The 22,847-nt window shown below is 36.8% G+C and overlaps 1 protein-coding gene across 5 annotated transcripts in view; it reads right to left on the bottom strand.

The window, feature by feature from the left end:
* PRKCE (protein kinase C epsilon) overlaps positions 1 to 22,847 on the bottom strand; it is a 301,037-nt gene that overhangs the window by 114,797 nt on the left and 163,393 nt on the right. For all 5 annotated transcript variants that reach the window (XM_080588243.1, XM_080588242.1, XM_080588241.1 and 2 more), the window contains exon 3: positions 800 to 959. In XM_080588243.1, the coding sequence (XP_080444369.1) occupies positions 800 to 959 (160 nt within the window). The remainder of the gene's footprint in view (positions 1 to 799; positions 960 to 22,847) is intronic.

The following is a 22,847-nucleotide window of genomic DNA, read 5'->3' as shown; positions in this document are numbered from 1 at the left end:
ACCTAAGGGCTAACTGGCAGACCTTTCCTAGAGGAATGTAGTTGAGTTCACATACAATGCCATTACACTGTTTCACGTTAAGGAAAACTGATTCATTACATACTTATACGAAATACTATTTATGGAACATGTCAGATTTTATACGTATTAATGTGTAAATCAGTATGTCTAGGTAACTTTGGAAAACATCTATAGAGTTGCTGAAAAATAACTGAAAACTGAATGTCTCCATCTTTTTTCCCTACCTGAAAATTGTGAGTACTCAGCATTAACGTAAATAATTTATAAGAGGGAGTTCTTGACATATACTGTAATAACAAAGAATCTGTAAACTATGAACCCCAAAATCACGAACATTAAAAGTCTAATATTCTCATCTTCCATTATCTTCAGTACGATGTACAGGAACTTGGCATTCCTTGGGGGAAAGATGGAGATATACAAGTATGTAACGAAGAGTTCAGTCATCTCGGCACATTGTAAAGGTCCAACATTAGGTCTAAACCTACACTTAGGCATCCAGAGAATGCTAGAGTGTCTGTCTACCTAGAATTCATGGTGTGTACTAGACAGGAAAAGGCTGAACTTTGCAGCTAAGAGGAGGAAAAAAAACAACAACCAAACAAGAAATTCTAACATTCATGATGGACATTTGACAATCTTTTACTATTGTTAACTTAATATTAAAATGAAGATAAAAAAAGCTACTATATGTCATTTGTGCTTCAGCAAAACAGGATGGCATGTTAATCCTTCATCTCAAAGTTGCAAAGAAAACAAAGTAAAAGTTGCTTCATACCATATAAAATCTCTGCAATGTGAACAATATGTTGGTTGTCTAAGATAGGTGGCCATAAACTTGTGTCCATTAACCTGATGTACTCTGCGTCGCACAGCACCCTGCCGCTTCCTAGGGCGCATTCGTTCCCGAAATACACGTTCTTCATTGTCTTTGGGTGCTGAAACAGAATAAAAAAACAATAAGCACTAGTTGTATCAGATAGAAATATAGAAAAAACTCAAATGCAAAAAAAAAAGTGATATTCTCCAAAAAAAAAAAAAAATCCTCTCTAGCCAGCAGTGCAAGGTAACTTTCCTAAGCTGTGTTTTTTTTGTTTTTTTTTTTTTGTTTGTTTTTTTTTTTTTAAAAGGGCCAGGGTTTTTGTTGTCAAGTATAGGAACTTCTACTGGTTCCAAACTTTTATCTGTAAATCCACGCTAAACTGGGAATGAGTGTGCTGTACTTGATCACTATTAAGCACCCCAACAAGCTCTTCAACAGTAATTACACAGTTAGATTCACCGAACAGCTCAGACTCCCACCTCATTTGACCTTCATGGACAATAAGTCAAAAATCCACCCAAATGCTGCAACTTCTCTCCCCCTCAGAAAATGCAGACACAAGTGAAGGGAAGCTGAATATAAACACACATTATCAAGCAGAACAAAAAATCCATCCAGAACAGTACTTTGTAGAATCTGTGGTTAAGATCTGAGCTTCAGGCTCTAATAATCCACTTTGATACTTGTACACTTTCCACAAAATGTTCAAGGGAAGGAAGTAGTTCCTCTTAACCAATTCCTGTTGAATTGTAAATGAGGTTTAATGGTAGAGGAAGTGAAAACTGAAGTTAATATATCTCAGAAGGAAAACTTTTGGCGAATTCCTTCCGAATACTTTGGGTCTTTTTTCCTAAGGCATTATTTTGAAAAGTGTTTCTAACACCTCCATAGTATTATTATGCATTAAGCAAATGCTCAGGATAAATTAGAAATGATGAGTAGTGCATAGTCATTAATAAATGAAAGGTTTTACAAGCTTTCCTTGAGCTACTCATATCTCTTGAGAATAGAATATGGGATTTGGAGAGGCCCAAATCCAGCCATCCACTGAATCTATGCACTTCAGTGCATATAACTTTTTGAAATGTATTAATACTTGTTATTCTCTGAATTTCAGCTACCCTGAACATTATGATGGCATAAAAATGACAACTTTAGTTTGTTGTAAGCTTTCCTTTACGCAAGTGAGTTCACCTCCAGCAATAATACAGTATTTAACAATAATGCAAAGGAAATAAATCACCCGAGAACAACTCAAGTCTATAATAACCTCATTCTTTTATACATATTTAAATAATCCCTATTTTTAAGGGATTAATCCTTCAAAATAACCCATATTTTTGTGAAATGTAAAGTTATTTATTTAGGAAACCTTAGAAAATGATCTTAAATTAAGCTGATGGACAGCTACCCTGTGAAAACACAGAGCAGAGAACCAGAGTCAAGATCAATTTCTTTCACTGCATAGCAATGGCAAAAACCCATGACACTGGCAAATTCATTTACACCCTAAAAAGACCATGATCCTGACACATTAGCATTGTACAAACATTCCCTACTCAGAGTGAGATTTCAGCCTACCAAGACCCATCTGTGGGATGGCCAGAACAGCTTTGATTTCATATTCCAAGTAAGTTCTCAGTAAATAAAGGTTGGCTTACATACAAAGTTACCCTTTTTATTTATGTCAGAGAGTAATCAAAAGTAATGGCTCTAACTTCCCTTCAAGAAAGAGACGTGAAGTAACAAATAATTAGAAATTATGCTTATTTTTATGAGTTAAATAAAATTGCAACTTCTAATAAATACCACAGCCCCTTGGGACTGTCTTTCACAGAGAAAGCATAGCAAGTAGCTGGAGATCCTACCAAAGACTCCTATTTCCAGCTTCTCAATGAATTATTGGCTTTACAAAGTTGCTGGAAATATTTTTAAAATTTTTATTTTAAAATTATTATTATAAGAAATAATTCTATATGTAATAAAGAACAGTTCTTTCAGTTATCACACAGATTTTAGAATTTGCTGAAGTATGTAGCCTGGATGTGATAAAGTTAAAATACTTCTGCGTATTCCTCTCTGGGAAAGGTTTCACAAAAAAGTTATCTGCTTATATGAAAAGAACAAGGTGTTCTGAATGTAGGCAATTCACAGTTGATACGATAATCAGACTACAATGCCACTTTCCTCCTTTTTGTCTTTTTTTTTTTGTCTTAAGTGTAACACTTCACTGATAAGCACATGTAATTTTACAGAGCAGTTGAAAACCCTTTTGACTAGATAAACAGAATACCACAATACTAGGTATTTTTTAACAACAAATTCTGAAAAATAGTTTTACTACTTCCAGTTCTATACTTAATATTTAAGCGAAACTCCATTTTTCAGTTAAAATGTTTATAGTTAAAATAATGGAACAGTGTCCTTGTCAGAAATGAACTGACATGGAAACATGGTTCACCAGTCATCTGGGGGGCTTTGCAGTGGTATCGTATTCTGTGTTACTGCCCGCAGCCAGACATCAGTCCTTCACCAAACAGGCTTCGGCACAAGAGCAATGAATCCATCCACGAGCATTACACTCAGTTCAGTAGCTCTGTGCTGGGTTTACATAAAGTTCGGCTAGCTCAGTCACTGTTACTCAAGGAGTTCACATAAGCAATGCTTTCCTACCGTCCTCAAGCTATGTCTTGCACGGTTGACAGCGATGTTCTGGAGCAGAGCCCCAAAACAAGGCAGCTACTTTCCAGGTGGCTTAGGATGGGACAAAGTGCCCGCTGCCTCACACCCAGGGCTGTGCGCTACTCCTCCCCACCAGCACTAACAACACTCCTATGTTTAAATTAAAATCCATTTATCCCATGCTGAACAGTCACACTGGAGATATTCATTTAGTTGTCTTAAGCCATCCACTCAGACGGTGAGCTCCAAAGTTTTATTATTTTTTCACGAGCAGGAAAGTAAAGATTAGTAGATGTCAGAAAACAGTGAGTAGTTTGGAAGAAAAAGACAGAAACATTTTGGTGATAGAGCCAATTAGTGTTTTCAAGACTTATTTTGGAAAATACTGTCATCACAAACAGAACTGACCTTTTAAAACTATTTTTAAAGGAAAAAGACTTACACTGGTATATAAAAATACTATTAAGATGTAGCATGGTGCCCAACTGTGACATTTATATTCTTAGCAGAGGAGATCAAATTAAAATTAAGTGAATTTGTCAAAGTCAGTCTATAAGCAAGTTCCAAGATAAACAAAAACTTCTTCTCACAGCATTTCTACTAAATAGTCACAGAGGGTTATCATTTCCTCAGAAAAGCTGTTTCTTTATGTAAAATACATTCTGTTCCCTGTTTTGATTTGGAGCCCTTCAACTCTTTGTATTACTCAGTTTATCCTATTAAAATCCTATTTAAATTTCATTTTCAAAAGAAGGAGTAAGAAAGGCTCATGATCGTTCAAATTGTTCATGGAGAATACTGTCAATACAGCATATTGAATTTAGGCTTTATATGATGGTACTTGAGAATTGCCAGATTTAGAACTAATTTTGCCTTAAAACTCTACCCAGTAATGCCATTGCTTCTTTTCACTGCAGCCAAGACTAACTCTCAGTTATTTGGAAAACAATAGCACATAATTGCTTTTATATACTCACGTATATACAAATATATTGCCTACAAGGCTCACAGTTCTAAAAAGACTTGCAGGCTTAAGTCCAAGCACTTGGCGAAGCATTATAAAAGTCAACAGAAGTATTTGGAATGCAAAATTCCACAGAATTCATAAATACTTGCAAAATGGATGTTTAAATGTACTGTCTGGAACTTCATTTGACACCCTTAATCACATCATATCTGTTAAGTACATTTTATAAGTCTTAGCTTAAATGACAAGAAAGTAGCACAGTGTACTCCATAACCCTCAAAGGGGGCAAGACGGAGGCTAAAGACCCTGAACACTGAATTACGAAGGTTGTGACATGTTAGGTCTCTTTTCATACTAACATAGTTTGAGCACAAAGGAAAAAGATCTAGTGTGGAACACCAAGTGCAACAGATACAATTACCCTGTGTAGCAAAGTAGGCCATTTCAGTTCTTTGTCATGTAAGTTTCAAGTACTTACAGAATTCTGAAAACAAACAAAACCATGGAAAAATATTGCAGAAAATGAGAGACAGATGACATGCACAGAGAAATTTCCCAGCTTTTGCTGTTGCTCCAAATGCTGACTTCTAAGAGGGAGTGCTTTGGGCACCTCCCTTCATCTGGAGTGGGGTTACACTGAACAGCAACAGTGTTTGGGGAAGAAAAACAAAGCCAAACTATAGGCCATGGATAATGGTAATTCTAATAGGAACTGGAGTAGCTAACATAACCCCATTCAACAGAGCACTGCCATTTCCAAAGTACTTTTCACCCTGGGCTTCTCTTGGGCACCCTCTCATACTGCACTGCCACCTATACCTACAACCAGCAGGCCACAAAAAACAGCCCATTTAACCCTTAACAACTGCCAACCCTTAATAGTTACAACAGAGCATAACCAAACAAAGACTGATAAGGAACAATGATCCTACTGATGTTTTATTGCTGACTATTAAAATTAAGAGCTTTTGTATCATGATATTTAAATCCTTTTCTCTTCAATCAGCATGTATGCAGTGATAAAGTGGTTTTGGTCTAACACTATATAATGTCTAAGCAGAGCTTTATAAACATCCTGTTCAAGTAAGACTATATTGCTATTGACATTTTTACAGATGAGGAAGGACATTAAGGCGTGAGAGGTCATTTGCTTGAAGTTACATTGGAAAGCGAGGAGGGGCAGGAACAATACCCAGGACCCCTCAGTTTCAGGACTGAGTGTAACCAGCTCTTTTCACATCAAACTTAAGTCTCAAAGGATCATTACCAAACTCTACTTTGGCCTATGCAGAGGAAACATATATACTGTCATCAAGATTTCTTCAGGCAAATTGGTAGAGGATTTTGCCTTTATGGCTTTAATCTTTAAAGAAAAGAAAAGAAAAAAAAAAGCTAACCCCATATATTTACATTTCCCTTTTTTCTTTCCTTCTAAAAGCCTTGCTTAGTAGTAATACATGCAATAAGCAGACCTCATAACTTTGAGATGAAAAATAGTAAGGTAAATGCTACAATATAATTTCATAAATGTGTTACTGATGAAAATGGACTGGGTAGTTTAACACAAGTATAGAAGAGCACGCAATTTTTCTAAGTCTTTTTTTTTCTAAAAGTATACAATTTCTAGCCTATTAACAAAGAATAAACACAAAGGTTTTGCTTACTATGTCTTGAATCTGCTTTCTTGTGGAAAGCTGACAGGAAATGTGTTGTTTAATAGGAGAAGAATCAGATCTGTAGGTAACTACTTTGTTGTTAAAGAAAACAAAGATGATGGCTGTTACAAATGAAATGAAAAAATACAGAATGTGCGAGTTTTAGAAGAGATCAGTGTATTGGCAAGTCATGTCTATTAACATCAGTCAGTTACTGAATGCATTGATGAATACATTGCATTTGAAAGTACACCAAGCCCAGATACAGTAGGTAATTTTCTAGCATAGGCTCAGATTCAGATTTATTTGCATTCAAAAACATGAACACCTTTGAAAACATTACCTTTGAAAACTCAAATTCTATCCAAAAGAGAATGTAAAGGACTCTGCCTGTATGTATTCAAAATTTTCCCTTGACACTCAAACAAATAAAAAGTGATTGAGGTGTGATGGGCATGTTCTTTTTCAAGGCCTCTTTTACTTTCCTTTTTAAAACAGCTTTAAAGGTATCCTCAGTTGCCTCATACTGAACGATTATTAACTCATGGCTCATACTTTCTCTACATACTTTATAATTATCCCAAACACATTCATTAGCTTACTCAAAGCTGAAGGGACAGCAGTATTCCCCGCATCTTTTCAAATGGAAATACTTTCACATTTGATTCAGTTAGTAAAGGAGAGCAAAGTCGTGAAGTACTTGGAAGCCTCAAGGATACTGAAAGCCTGATAGCAATTCCAGCTTACGGAGAAGTTTTATTTACTTTTCAGAAATTTCCCAACCTTGTTGGCTGGCAACAATGCAGAGCTTGCATTCAAAACCAGTCGTGTGGAGCCTGGTACGTGAAGGGACGCTGCCACCACAGCTGTGGCCCATATGCTCTGCTGCAGGAGAGGCTGGGGGCGAGAGGGAATTAATTCCTATACTTGCTCAAGCACATTTCTCCTCCAAATGACACTTAGACTTTAGAAAAAGTGTGTGAGATGAGCCCTCACACCTTTCTGTACTCCATCTCCACAATGCCCAACAAATTAGTGACTCTTACAGGCTTAAGGTATTAATGACACGGAGTTACTCATTGTCTTCTGCAGAGGATCCCACTGTGTTTTAATAAATCTAGTATTTAATGAACAGACTTCTGTTTTGTAGGAACTGCTGATGTGACAACTGGTAGGAGGTAGGTATAAATATTGGATGCTATATCTGGTTTTTAGTCCCCTCCTAATTCAGGCAAGTGGAAGTTTTTTGAGAGACACACAGATAATTGGTTCTTGACTTCATGCTGGAGGCAAAAGTATAAATTCCTATACATATATAGTTGTATAATCCATACAGAAAGCAAATCGGTGACAGATTCTTCCTGCTTCCTCCCAGTTTGTTCACGGGTGGTATTTAACAAAAATGATTTTAAGAAATACCACAGGGAAGTTATTGATGTATGACAGGTTTTCTGAAAAGTCCATTTCACATCCCAAGGTTTTTAAAATAAAATTTTAACTTCCAAGATATTTTCTGCAGAACAGGAATTGGAGTGTTTTAAGTTTTAAAGGAGACAATACCACAGACAATAGGACAAAAAAAAAAAAGTCAACGCTAGCTAGGGTTATTTCAGTCTTCCACTGTTATCTTTCAGAAGCAACAAACAGCCTCACTCTAAACACAATGCCCTTATGTCAGTAAATCTGCAATTGAAATCAAAGAGGTGGAAATGTATTCTACATATGGTAAATACTGAAGCTGTTATCTAGGAGAGAAACCTCACTCCACTGAATGTAATGGATCTGCTCCTGCAGTAAGTAGCAATGTAAAACAACAGTACAGAACAGTTTTTGTGCCATATCTTGAACTGATAAACTTACATGGCAGAATAGGAATTTGGTCTGTGACAGTGAAATTCAGTTCATCTTGATACAGTGAGTAGTATCAGCAGTCTGGTGTTAGTACTGATATTGGTAAGTCCTGACAGGCAAACAAGGTGCAATATCTCTTATCAAATCAACTACTTATTAATGCTACAAGAAGTAGATAGTTGAATGAACAAGCTACATATATAATGCATTACATTATTATTATTGGATTATTATAATTATGACCAAGCCAAAAGCCATCCTTGGGACCAGACTTCCCTATCTTTTTTGATGCAAGTCTGCAAACATGGCCTGCAACATGCATGCACAGTGCTCATCAGAGCATGCCCAACCACTTGTGATGGTTAATGCTCTGGTGACACGCTTATATTACCTGTCTTCAAGTATTACCTGGTATTATTATTATTCAGGTATATTATCTTTAGCTGTCTTCAAGGAAAGATGGAAAATGTGACAAAACATTATGGTCAAGGCTGCTGTGGAAAACAACCTTTCAAAGTGGTGTACATACGAACATGTATTTTAACAGAGCCCCAGCCTATGGAAGTATCCGCACGGTCAGCCGAACTCTGCAGGGCCAACACCTGAGCTCCTGGCCTTTGTCAGCTGCTGGAAAGGAAACGCTGTTGTGATGCTAAGAAGGAAAACAAGCATTGTGAGAATTTTGGGACAAAGCCCTTTTCCCAGAGGTAACTATTAAACCAGACAGATCCTGAATGACAGTATTTTAAGCAAGTGCTTGTGATAGATCAGAAAAGTAGAGCAATCTTTTTTGAATAGTTGCAAAAGCTGCACAGTGAGTGATGAAACAGAATCTTGTATGACTGGGGTTTTAGGACTTTCAGAAAATTGTTGCTTCTCAAATATTTTTTCAACCCCAGACTTGTTCATTCACACTAGAATAACAAAAACGTAAGTGGCAGGCACCTATTAGATGCCCTAGCCCAGCCTCCTGCAGTGGGAAACAGGCTCATGTACCTCAGGCATCCTCAGCAAGCATTTTTTCTGCCAATTCTTGAAAATCTCCAGTGAGGGAAATTCCCTCACAATCATGTATCTTGTTTCACTACTCTGTCAGGCAGTCTCTATTGCTACTATCCAACCTAAATCCTTTTGCAGTCAGTTATGCTGGATGAGTGAATGGCAACCTGAAAAAGGAAGTTTCTTCCAGCACAAACTACAGAAGCATCTCTAGCAAGGCGACCATTAGCCTGCGGTACACTGCACTCAAAAGACCAGGGCTGGGCATGGCCACAGACAGAGCAAGATGTCACAGAAAAGAGCACTGGAGAAAGTATGCATCCTTCTCAAGACACAGCAAGACAGAAGCTGCTTTGAGATGAGCAGGTCCCTGTGGATACCCCAGTTACACGACAGCTGCAGAAAAGCCACGATATTTGAAGGTGAGAAGAGGAATGAAAACCACTTCCATTCTTCAAGCTACTAAATCTCACAGTCTTCTTGTTGATACTGTTTCCAAGTTCCCCTCCCAATAGCAACAACTTGTTTTCAGCTGAATTTTTAAATGCACATTAAAAATAAATAAATAAATAAACTCACTGGTGCTATAATCTCCACATTAAACATTATAATTCCATGTGAACACCTTAAGGAAAAACACTGCTTACCCATGCTGGAGGAGGTGGCATTCAAATCAGCTTTATAATGGTTACACATCCCCTACCAAGCAAAGGTCAAGCCTGTGATAAATGTTGTACACTTTAATGTTTCAGGGTGCTTCACAATGGAAATGAAATCATCTTCCCTACAATTTGGAAAGATGCCACTCTGAGGAGTCACCATTGTAGCCATGTAAACTTGAGAAAGTTTACTTTGGAGAAATAATTTTTATATTTTTTTATACTTTTTTTTTTTTTTCAGTAAGATAATAACGTCTTGCTTGTATCCATGGGACAGAGAGAGTCCACTGCAGAACTGCTCATGATTCAAAAGAGCCTCACAGGGTGCCTATGTAACAACTAAGAAAGCAAGAGAAGATCGCCTAGAAGCAAATTTATCCCAAACACAAAGAATTCTTCCCTGTAGTCTGACTAATTTTGCTATGATTTAAAAAGCACTGAATCCTGAATACTTTGGCTCAAAAGTGCTCAGGAAGGCCAGAGGGAGTTTCCAGGGCAGGCGGAATAACAGTGATATGTTAATATGTTATTTAAAGATTTCTTTCTTATACTTCCACATAATCTCAATGTTCCCCTTTAGATATTTTTCAGCAAAGTAAAAGAGAGGCTGTAAAAACTGGGGAGCTACTTCCCTCCCACTTTAAAGTAGTAAGACACAAACTACCTGTACCTTCATGTAGGCAAATCCACTAATGAGACAATAATGTTCTGATAAAGAGAATAAAATTTGACCACAAGCAGTAGGATGCACTATTACAAAAAATAGAGAAACAATCATTTCATTGCCACTGTTTGTCAAATGGGTTCAGGACGCCACATATCTGTTTTATCTCACTGTAACTCTACAGCAGCTTTTTTGCTTAGACAAATAATTTACAATAGTATTAAAAATTCAAATTGTTATGTTTGGGGAAAGAAATCTTTTAACAGTAAAACAAGGCAACAAATTATTTTTATTTTAGGATAACTTAACCGTTCTTTGAAATAAGTTGAAACTGCGTTGTCCATAGAAACAGTATCTAGCCAGTGTTAAATTATTCCTTGTCCTTATGTCATGTTCTTGGTCACTTTTAGTGTTACAAAATGCACCATAATACCTTGATACATGTTAGAATTATCTGGTTACCACTGATGTCTGAACTTCTCTACGCCAGCTCTTCAGCTAGCCATGAAGCCAATCTGGTAAAACTCTGGAGGGTCTGGCGGAATGGCTGGGGATCAGGGTGTCACTGAGAAGTGCTCTGATGAAAGTCCCATCACAGCAACCCGTGGCTGACAGCCAGTCAGCCTGGCACAAAGATCAAGCTTTCTAATAACTGTAAGAAGTGTTAAGCATGTTTCTTCTTTGATTTCACCGCTTTTATCTTTTATAGATTGGTTCCACACGCTAAAAACACACGGTCCTAACAAATACCTTTGCTCTGCAGTAACACCTGCACCTGACAGGCAAAATAGCGTGTCCTCACTTGAACTGCATGGATATTTTTTTCCTTTCTTACAGGGAGTGGTGAAGGAGTCTATAAGCAATCAACCTTTGGACTTTCCATTTCTCACAACTCTATTGTTGAACTGAATAAAACCGGTGAAAGATATTAGTGTTACCACCTTAGAAAGGATTGTTCAAGACAGCAGCCACCAGTAAATACCTGTCACTTTTCCCTTTTAGGCCCAACACATAACTCACGACGTACTTCCAACGGGTGGTCCACCATGTCGTTGCCCTTTCTGGTTTGCATCTTTCAGTAAGGGCCAGATTCTGACATCCCTGTCACCCTCTACCAGCAACCTCATCTAGTCCATTTCCTAATTTCCTAAACAGGTAATTCAATTCAGTGAACTAATTAATTCCCTCTTTTCACCATCTTTCTTGCAAATGTGGGAGGAATTTGTCTCATTCTGATAACATCCTCCCCTTCCCCCCCCCCAAAAAAAGCTTAATTAAGAAAGTGTCTGACTCATGAGCAGTGCTATTAAAGCAACTCTCCCAACTATGTCTTTCAACATTAAATATATTATTACTAATTTCCATTCAGAGAACAATAATAGATATGTTATGTAAATCCTGAAGTACTCAAATGATTTATTATCAGCATACTGCTTTAAAACCCCAATTTAGCCAAGCATTTCTGAATATGGCTATAAAAAAGAGCATATTCAGGGTGCCATGGATTTCAATGGAATTCTTCCGATCTCCAAAGCGTTACTTACCTACCCTGCTAGATGGTAAGTCTAAGCACTGTAAAAATGGAAAACTCTGCTAAGCAGTATGTTCTTTTTCTCTCCCAGGCTTATGGGCAAAACATCATGAGGTAACTGCAAATGGTGAGTTTGCATCTTGTCAGTAGGGCTTCAATCTGTTATATAGGTTTTTATGGCAGCTAGGGGAGGGACAGACTACACGACCACCCTTACCACCTACCATTGCCAGAACAAGTATCTCTCAGTAACAAGATCAAATAAGAGAAGATCTAAGGCTTCTTATTTGGTTTTGGATTTCAAAGTACAGGTTATTTTAATGTCCAAACAATACATAATGATAAAACACACACACACACACACACAAAAACAAAAAAAACAACAACAGAGTAATAAGGTAAGACAACAATTTTAACTTATCCTATGTTTGCGGAAGGAATTTGGGGCCTACCATGCATTTGCCAACAGCTAAGCAGCGCTAATTTCTAATATTAGACCACTGCTTATAAACACGCTGTTGATTTTTCCTCTTTCAGGTCCTCAAGCAACAGAACAGTAAAGAGATCTCTCTCCTGCTTCTTATGACTCCCAGCAAAGTTTTGCAGCATTTGATGTTTTACAAAGTGTGCTAGCTGAAATACAAAGTTACATGAGAACCTTGGCCCTTTTTAAACACAGCAGCACATATCCAGCCCTCGCGTTACACGGAAAAGCTTTAAATATGTGACATGAATACATCTAACGACTGAAAAGCAAAAAAAAAAAAGAGCCCTGGTGTGGGACACCCCCCAAGCTTTATCATGGAAAAAATTTAATTTTCTCTGTGCACTGGATACATTATTTCAAATCACTATGGGTCTGGTCAAACTGTGTCTTACCTCATGACAGACACAGTGGTAGAAGAGAAAACTGTTTGAAATGGGTTATGAAAACTTACTTGTTCCTAACTTTTGCTATCTACTTGATATTCCGAAGTTTCTACCTCTAGTGTTCGCATATTTATTTAGTCCCTTTTCTCCAGCCTTTGGAAACAAAGACATAACAGTGTCTTTTATATTTTTTAGCAATTCAGTGAGCACGTGATCCAAGCTTTCATATAAAACGAAAAGTGCTCCCCGCTTACGAAGAAGATGCTTAACTGAATACTTAATTTCCAGCTGAGTCAGAATTTCAGAAAAGATTTTAAATATAAGCTGCCTGAAGTAATCTAACAGGACCTGAGCCATTTTTTCCTGACCTATGGCAGATTATATCACTAATAAAAAATATACTCACAGAGGAAAAGAATTGGGAAATGCCTTTGAAGAGGCAACAGATGTGTTGATTGAGATAAATTTTGTTTTCAACAGTTCTGTAAAATTGATGTAATATTCAAGAATTCTTAAGAACTTACTGATGGAAGCAGCTGGCAAGTGGGAAGGGTGGGATGTTGGCTGATGAGGTACCTTACTGTGGGAATTGAGAAAAAAAAAAAAAAAAGACATCCAAAATGGAATCAGAGAGAGTTTTATTCCTTTCACTTTGGAGAAAGGAACTCAGAAAAATAGGACATGAAAGAAAAGGGAGGAAGGAATGAAAGCAACCCCAGCTCTGATGAAAGAGAACACATCAGAGAATACTTTCTTTGCTCATTGTGGGAGAAACTGCAAGAAACACGGCCTACAGCAATCAGTGGCTCAAACTCCAAGACCAGTCTGAGTTGAGGATCCTTGTCAATCAACAAACTAATTTTCTGTCTATTCATCTGCTATAAAGGAAAGTTAACTCAACCTATTATGGAAAAGTCATACATAAGAACCAGCAGATATAAATGTATAAAGAATGAGCTACAGAAAAGCATTGAAGATCTATTTAGAACCAGCAGATATAAATGTATAAAGAATTAGCTACAGAAAAGCATTGAAGATCTATTTTTTTCCATGGGGTTCTAGGTACCTGTCTTTCACAGCTCTAAGAGAATGAATATTCTCATGCCTAAAGCAAATATGTTAGATTCACTAAGGTTTTCCCAAAGATAGTGAGCTAATCAAGGTTATTGTAACAACTCAAAAAAATTATACAGTGGTTTACACCTGCTATTGTTTTCTGCAGGTATGTGTTAATTAACACTAATTCAAACTATGTGTAAGCAGACAAGAATAGATACAGAAAAACAGCTTACCAAGTTAAGACAGTTATATTTTGTATTGCATTACATTACTCTAAACCAATTTTTCTACTTCAGCAAACCATATTACTTTCTAGGACCAAAGGCAGTTCAGTATTAACAATCCCTACAACGCTCACTGAAGGTTGGCTTTTGAAACATGTGAAGACTCTATACAAGAATTAATCAATGTGTGTGGGAGAAAATCTGCTCTGAACATTACTTGAAACTGTACATCTTCCAAGAAAAATATTTGTTAAACTCTGGGCAGTGCATCTGTATGCTGTAACTGAAAGAGAAAATGGAACACAGGAAAAAATACTGAAATCTTTTGCTTTTCTTCTTCAGCAAAAAAATCAAATCAAATGCTACTTCAAGATCCTAGCAGCTTTATCCCTATTTAGTCCAGAAACTAAATCAGACAATGAAAATGGAGACAAAGCAATTCTTGGAATTATTGCTGATTGAATGTTTCTCTTATTCTTCCAGTGCTCTGTTTTCCATTCAGCATTGAACTTGCCTCCTACATCAACAGCACTGCCTTCAGCTATCCTAAGAAGACAAAGAAGTTCTGATGCTACCGACAGCACAATCTCATCTGAAAACTTGTGCATGGTGCAAGTCCGAACTGTAAGGATACACACTGTTAGCAATTATAAAATACTAACCTCTCAAATGTTGTTCAATTTATTGTTTTGTTTATCAACATGTCAAGAAATAGCAGACACTTTAAAAGAGCTTTCCTTAAGAAATTCAAGTCACAGCCTACAATCTCAAACCCTTTCTGTCCTCTTTGGTTTCCCAAGTACCCTCGCTCATATTCAGACACTCCATAATTCATTTTAACTTAGCCTTATCAGGTTGCTGAATACGGATGTGAAAGTTAGCTGGCTGTAAGTTAAATATATATATATATATATATATATATATATATATTCTGTGCCTCCTTATTGCTGCTGTCACTGATTTAGCTGTTCCCATGGTAAACTTGAATACCACCCCAGGAAGCTGTATCACCTATCAATTCACAAGTTGGGAAGTGTGGTGTATGGAGATTTGATTTAACAGATCCCAAAACTGTCTGCTTGAAGGATGTGGCAGTTGAAAGCTGGAGGCTGGATTGCTTTTTTTTTTTCTCTCTTCCTTTTTTTAAACTTGAAGAATCTCAAGAAAACTAAGACATATGGCAGTATTTCCAAGTTGGTTTCTAAGAGATTTTGATTTCCCACGTACTTTCTCTAAGTGTGAATTACCTAAGAAGGTGTCAGAAGTTCCTCGAAAAAATCCTCTTAAGAGCAGTTGTCTTTAGAAAAAAGACTTCTAGAGAGAAGATTCCCCTCCTCCCCCCCCCCCCCCCCCCCCTCTTTTTTAATGATTTTGACAGCTCTATAGCTGGAGCCTCTGACTTGACTATCTATGACACATCACAGCACTCATGAATTATTTTTTTTATAGTCATTTCAATATATAAAGAAATTAAGTTCCTCCTTAATAAGGAGACAAAAATCTCCCTAAAAAGATTATCAGCCAGAATATTTTACCATCAGAAATTACACAGGTAAGAGCTAATGTCTTCTGTAAAACCTTTTCCTATAATAAATACATATCAAAATCAAATATGTACTTACACATGGAAATATATGTATCAAATATGTACTTCCACACTCTAAAAGTTTCTTTAATTACCTTTTCCATGAACATACCAGTAGTTAAATAAAAACACGTAATGCATTTATAGAAATAGAAATAAAAACATCAAAAACAGTTTTCAAGGTAATTTTGACTAAGTAAAGCCTTTTTCATAGTCTGCCTTTTTCTTTATTCCATAACCTAAAAAAAAAAAAAAAAGTAGCCAAAAGATTTTAATAACAAAGAAAAAAAAATCTAGAGGTTCTTTTTAAGAAGTGTAAAAGAAAGACAAAGGAACAGAAACAGAGAATTTCTGAATTCTGGTACTCCAAAACTCTCTTGAAGTAAAAGCGACTCTTCACTATTTGTCGTGCAGTTGCTACACATCTCACAGTAACACAAACCTTTCTTTTCAGTGCACTTGGAACACTCCTGAACACCCAGTATCAAGCAGTGAATCCAAACTAGTAATCTGTGAATAGCAATTTTGTGCACCTTCATTTTTGGGTCACCACAACAAATCTACATTAGAAAGTATGGGGTTTATACAATGCAGTAAAGCTGGCTGAACGCAGCTACTTTAAAAAAGTCTTAAATCCTGTACCCCAACCTGGGTATTCAGGTATTCAGAACAGCTGCCCATACTCAGGAACTTAGGCCACCATGCCTACATCAAAGAATCAGTTTGCCCATTCTCCTACACACAAGGACATGGTCTTTGTGCACACAACACAGCCTATTTCATGACGGGAAAAAAGTCATAGAAATGGGCCAAGAAAATTAGAGGCAGCTAAGTGATTTTCAGCCAGCCCACACAGATCATTAGGGGGAAGAAAGCATTCCTCTGAGCAAGCATTAGCACTATTATTAGCAGCATCTAAATTTATTTAAATTAATTATTGCAGTATCTATTCCAGCAGGCGACACAAAGTGCACTTGTCCCTTAGAAAGAAAGAAATAAAATCATTTGGATATGATCCTCCCTCTGCATTGCAATCGTCTCTGCAAGACACAAGGAAAACAGGATAGGGAGTATTCCTGGAAACTAAGGACAAAAATAAATCTTAGTTTAAGGGAGGTCATTTTAAATATTATGATCAATACGCTAGAAGTGCGGGTTTGACCAAGATGGATTATAGTTGATATAGAAAAGTGTAGGAAGCTGCATCACAAATTAGAAGTAGCAAGATCCTAGTTTGACATTTGTCCTGTGGCGTACAGAGAAATAAGTCTTGGACTTGATGACCCTTACGGGTCCCGTCCAACTCGGGATATTCTATAAGCAAGTCACTGCTGTCCACCAGCAGAAATCAAAGAGGTGTAGCTCTACCAGCGCACCAGAGGCACTTTCTGAATCACGCCTTCTGGAACTTGGAACCGCTGTAACTAACGTGGGCATTTACAAGTGTTTCAGCTACTGGGGCAATCAGGAGATGCAAGGAGCACTTGGCTTCAGACCAGTGGAAAACTGTAGCTCTGTTCTGAACCACAGCTTTCCCCCCCTTCCATCCCCACAGATGTGCAACTTCATGCTGCCACTCCAGCGCGTCACCTGTCTGGATGTACGTGCAGCATGCATACCTACTGACATCTATGCAAATTCTGCTGAAAAGCTACCCTTTCACACGTGACATGGTAGCACTGTCCCACGGTATGAACTACTTCAGCCCACTCCTCAAAGTGCTGAGTTATCACATCTAAAATAACCGTTCTCCACTCAGAAATCGGGCATGTACTAAATGAAATGGTCCCGATGAGGGATCAGCTCTGATGAATTGCCAGGAGTTTGGAATTATATTGCTGTAACTTCACACACAAAAAAAGAATTTCTGCACATACAGAAAATAAAGATTCTGGACTAGGTTTTTAAGGTGCTTTGTAGTTTCCTCATTACAAAAAAAAAAAAGGGGGGGGGGGAATCTCTCAGTAAGTGTGAGTCTTTTTTAAGAAATTAAAATAGAATTTTTCCTCATATGCAATATGAAATAACAGGTTATATTAAACTAGGCTAAAATTTGCTCACTTTTTAAAAACATTGCTATTACTTTCCTTTAAGCTGAACTCTTGAAGAATGTAATTTCTCTTGTGATCAATTTTTTCTTCTAATGCTGTCAAACACCGATTCTCCCGCTCCCTCCACCCCCTGGATCTCAGAGGAACAATAGCTGGAGCTGACATGGCTGTTTTTATCTACTATATGACATCTTACAAGGATTTTTTGTACATCATCTATGCACTAGTCACAGCGACTATGACAGCTCAAACTTTTGGAATAATGTTCAGTAATGAAATGAATCTGTGACAGGTAAAATGACAAACAAGATACATTCCTAAGCGCCCTCAGACTGATAATGTGCTTACAGCTAACATCAGGTAACTGCTTCCTTGCTTCCTCCTGCCTGATCGCTAAATAACTTTTTTTAAAATTTTATTATTACTATTATTATTCTCCTGTGCTTTTTTCCCCAGAGTATGAAAAATACAAAGGACCCCATGCTCATTAGCTTGAACATTACACCTCTGAATACTATTTTAACTCTGTACGATAAGTAAGAGCTGTTTTTTAAAGATTCCTCCACCTGGGCAGAAGCTAGCAACCAAAAACTGCTGGCAGATAAAAAGAAATCTTAGAAACAACTGTGTCCAGAAGTGGTACCTAAAACAGAGCTAACCATAAGTACCAAGAGCTTTTATCTATACTATATGCCATAGCTGTATTTTTCAAAGGGAAACTAATACCACAATGTTGTTAGCTAAATAAAAGGACAATGGGATCCACATGTCACTTTGTTTTGTTCATAACACAACCATACGTGCAGTAGATATACTACACAATTAGGTATCTTAACAAGTTTGTAAATCACCATCTCTCTGGCTAACTAACTTTATCCTGTATCAATATGAACTGAACACTCATTATATAAAGCTTTCCTTTCAGCTTGGAAGCAAAATGAAAGAAAATTTGTAATAAAAATCTCCTAAACATTTAGAAGTTATAACATTTTTTTTTTCTATAAAATTCTATTTTATTTGAAGATTGCCATCAACCAGGAACATGACTAAACCCTCACTTGTGATTTTCATTAACTGTGGAGTGATTCAGGCTGGAAGGCGCCTCTGGAAGTCTCTAGTCCCTGTCCCAAGCAGGTCTGGACACAGCAGCTTGCTCTGGGTCTTGTCCAGTCAAACTCCAAATATTGCCATAGTTCACAATCCTGCTCCAACAATTACTCCGTTTAGCCTCTGTTGGTTTACTTAATTTTAGCTACAAAGACTATCAATGACAAAGCCAGCACCACACCCCCAAAATCTGAGTTTAAACCACTTGATCTAATGATCAGACTGCAATATTTCCTCCTTCCTTTACTGCCATAGGATTTGTCGTACAAATGTACAAGATACAGTTTTTCAGTTTCCAGGTGGTATCTTCTTATTCCATCATGGAAAGGTTCTTTAGAAAAATAAAAATAAAAAAGCAGAAGCTAGAGCGAGACCAATAAAAGCAGCAGGCGATATTACATAATAATTAAAGTGCTTAACACAATAGAACAAGTTAACGCAGGAGACCAAAGAAAACTTACTACTGCTTAAAGCTAGGATGGATACCCCAAATCTTTGACATCGCTTAACTTGAGGATGATCACTACGACCTAGATACCTGCTTTCTTTCCATGTCAGCATGAGTGCATTATTCTGAAGTCTAAATAAAATGTACAAAGAGGTCATTAAAGTAAATAAAATGTATTTATACACATGACAATTTCACTAACACTGCCTTGGCCATGACTGTCCCCATCCCATTTGTTTTCTTATCTAGGGCTAAGAAGATAGCTTGTGTTATTTGTGTGCATAAAAGCTGGCAAGATTTTTTTATATATAATTTACAATGAAGTGGGTAGGCAGGCAGATAGATTAATCAACTTCTTAAATTTAGTATGTATGATTTATTGTGAAAGGAAATATTTTTCACAAGAGAGGAGTTCAGGATTTTTTGTTTTATTTTTGGTTATCACATCTTTCTAACAAATCATGATTCATTCACTAGTCTTCAGGGAAGATCAGTGCACACGAGTACTTTTAAGCCTGGTGCCTGCACTATTTAAAACCCATTTGCTGCAGTAACATTAGACTTCTGATGAAGCCGTGGCATTTCTGCACGTGTAGTTGTAAAATGAACTCTGGAGAACCCTGCAGCTTAAGCTGGACTAAAGTTCTGAAGAAACCAAGCTTCAAACCAGCACAGAATATGGAGACTTCTCAAGACCAGACTGTACTTATGTTCCTATACGGAGTCTTCAGCACAGGGATGTGGACATATTATGCCCTGAAGAACAATTTTAGAAAAGAAAGAGGATAAATATTTTTAATGTACCTGTTATGTGGCATGTTTTTATGGGAACATACAGCATGTACAGTCAAATGTGATGTAAGAATAGATATACACAATTCTCCTGTGACCTCCTCTCTGTGAAATTTATAATCGCATCTTATCTATGGAATCTGAAGGATCACAGAAAGCAAATTTAACAACATAAAAGTTCTCTCTTGCAAACTTTACTAATGTAAATTCTATTCTGCAAGTGTGGTACCCCTTTCATTATCACCCATTCTATACTCTGTCACTGGCATAACATTTGGGCCTCTTGTGCAGAGCTGTCATCAAAAGGCAACAACACACAGAAGTATTTTTTTGTCTTTCCTATTGCAGCAAATCTTTTTCTCTTAGTGCTTGTGGTTTCTCAAGACTACTTCAGCTCAGTGACTTTCCACTAACTCATATTCTGCTTCCAATTGTTGCTAAATTACTAAGAACTGGAAGTAATGTTTTGAAATTTTCAGTAAAGAACTTCTAAGAAAGGGGAATTCCTGGGAAACTTAGTCTCTCCAAAAACTGAAACAGTACGCTAACACTTAATAGAAGTTGAAAAAGCAAGTCAATTATTCAAGTAGGACAACTACAGGAGGTATAAAAATCCCGGGCATTTGAAAATAAGAGGATTCAAAATCAAGACGAACCAACCTTTGAACAAAGTTATTCAAACATCACATCCTCCATCTGTCTTCCAGGCTCCAAGCTCTACAAACCTTTCAGTTATAAGTGTATACCCCACATATAGTCTATGAGTTACAAAACATCCCATGAGACTATTAGCTACGGTACAATAAATAATTAGAAATTTCATGGCTCTGCATTATGAGAGTAAGCAGCAACCATCGCATATTTTATCACATCCATAAGTTGTACAATGTGTTATTTTTTAAATTATACTACCTGTTTTAAGTGAAACAAAAATTTTATCCTCAGTCACTCATGTAAACTCAGTTATACATGGCTTTTCCACCTAGTAATAAAAAAGATGCCCAACTGCCTTCAAAGAACGTTATAACTTACATGGAGAGACCACCTGGCAAAAATTAGAAAGGGAATAATTATCTTTAAAAAATAATATATTTTAAATTAACAGAAGCTTAGTTTGATAAACATGGTCACATTTACATAGGACAATATAAGCTGTTATTAGTTGCAGGGTTGTGCTGTCATTTGCTTTAATTGGTTTCCTTTGCAGAGTGAACCGAATATGGAGTTTGCTTCCAAAATAGGAACTCCAGAAAGAAAAATTATTATCACCCTACCGAAAAAGCTCACACCCACAACCGTTAATGAGCTTATTTTTTTGTTTCAGGTGACTGCAGTTTCTTTTTTGTTTAGCAGAACTCATTTAAAATTTGTTTAAAGACTTGCTCCTGAACAGCTCTATGACCTAGTTTAAAGAAAATGTAAAAGGATTGTATTTTTGGCTCTTTAAATCAAGGTCCTTTGGCATTTACAAACTTTGCTGAATCGTTTTGGCTGTGGTGCCTTTCCTTATCTGCCCAAGCAATACTCAGCAGTATGGAATTTGCTTCCAGTGCACACTAAAAGTGCTAGCATTTTGCAAAAACCATTATTTCTTTAGCGAAACATCTTTCATTCTATTTTACAGTATAATTTCAAAGCCTTTTCAATGCAGCCTTACAAAGTCCATCAGCACACTATATATATATATATATATATATATATATACACTTAAATGCATCCAAGAAAACTTCCTGGGAGGTGTGTGGGTCTGTCACCAGATGACCCAAAAACCACCACAAGACAGAGCCTCTGTTGATTAACACATGAATATAGGACCTGGTACTTCCAAGCACAAAGGAATGAGCACTGAGAATCAAACACTAAACCTGCTTGTCTGTAGAGATTGACTTACTGAAGATTTCAAAATCTGCAAAATCAATTAAAAGAATGAGGTTTTACTATTGAAGATATTCTAACTAAATTAACAGTATAAGGCAGATGACTGAGATTCAGAGTTAACGCTCAGTAGAGTTAATAAAAAAGAGCTAAGCAATTTAATTACACCTTTCAAATCTGCCTGCACACATACACACCATACTTCAACATTCCAACTTAGTTTCATCCCTTCCACTAAAAATATCTTTTATTACAGAGGAGTAAAAGCAAAAAGCTTATTCAGAACAAAAATTATAATTTCAGACAATGCATGGTGTGAAATGACATGTACCTTGCCATATTAATGAGTATTTCAGTAGCAGCACAACTTACGTAATAATCATGGGGTTTATGGCAGCTGGTTATTTTGACAAGAAATCTGAAGGAACTGTATGAAAATAGCACAGAAAGAAGGAAAGAAAAGCAATAGGTCTGACATGCCAGATACCCTTTTACAAAGCCTGTGAAGTCTGTCCTTTGTTACTTTTCTTGGTATTGATAGCTAAGGTCCAATTTTGAATTCTGTGAAAAGATTTAAAAAAAAAAAAAAGGAATTGGAAGTAAAAAGACTTAAGGAATCCATCTGCAAACATGTTTCTGCAAGCCCCTCTCCCACTGAAATGGAAATTGTTACAAAGGGAGCAGACCTTTATTTATTTTTTAAGCAAAGCCTAACTTCCCAATATATTATAGTGAATGGGCAAGAATACAGAAAAAAAGGTTTAGTCACGTTGCTCATTTGCTCAATGGTGGTTTTGGAAAATCTAATTTAATATTTTATTTCAAAATGTAGAGACTAATCCTGTTCTAAAGCACCGAAGAGATTTATTACTTCTTTTCAACAGGAAAAAAAGGCTAAGCCAAGAATATGCAATTTACAGTAAATCCGAGCAGTTGAAGAGACATAATTTTACTGATTTAATTTTTTTTCTTCTAAACATGTCT

Source organism: Anser brachyrhynchus (assembly GCF_964034855.1).
Source record: "Anser brachyrhynchus genome assembly, chromosome: 3".
Taxonomy (NCBI): Eukaryota; Metazoa; Chordata; class Aves; order Anseriformes; family Anatidae; genus Anser; species Anser brachyrhynchus.
The sequence above is the reverse complement of the archived record's forward strand: the minus strand, read 5'-3'. Positions and strand labels throughout refer to the sequence as shown.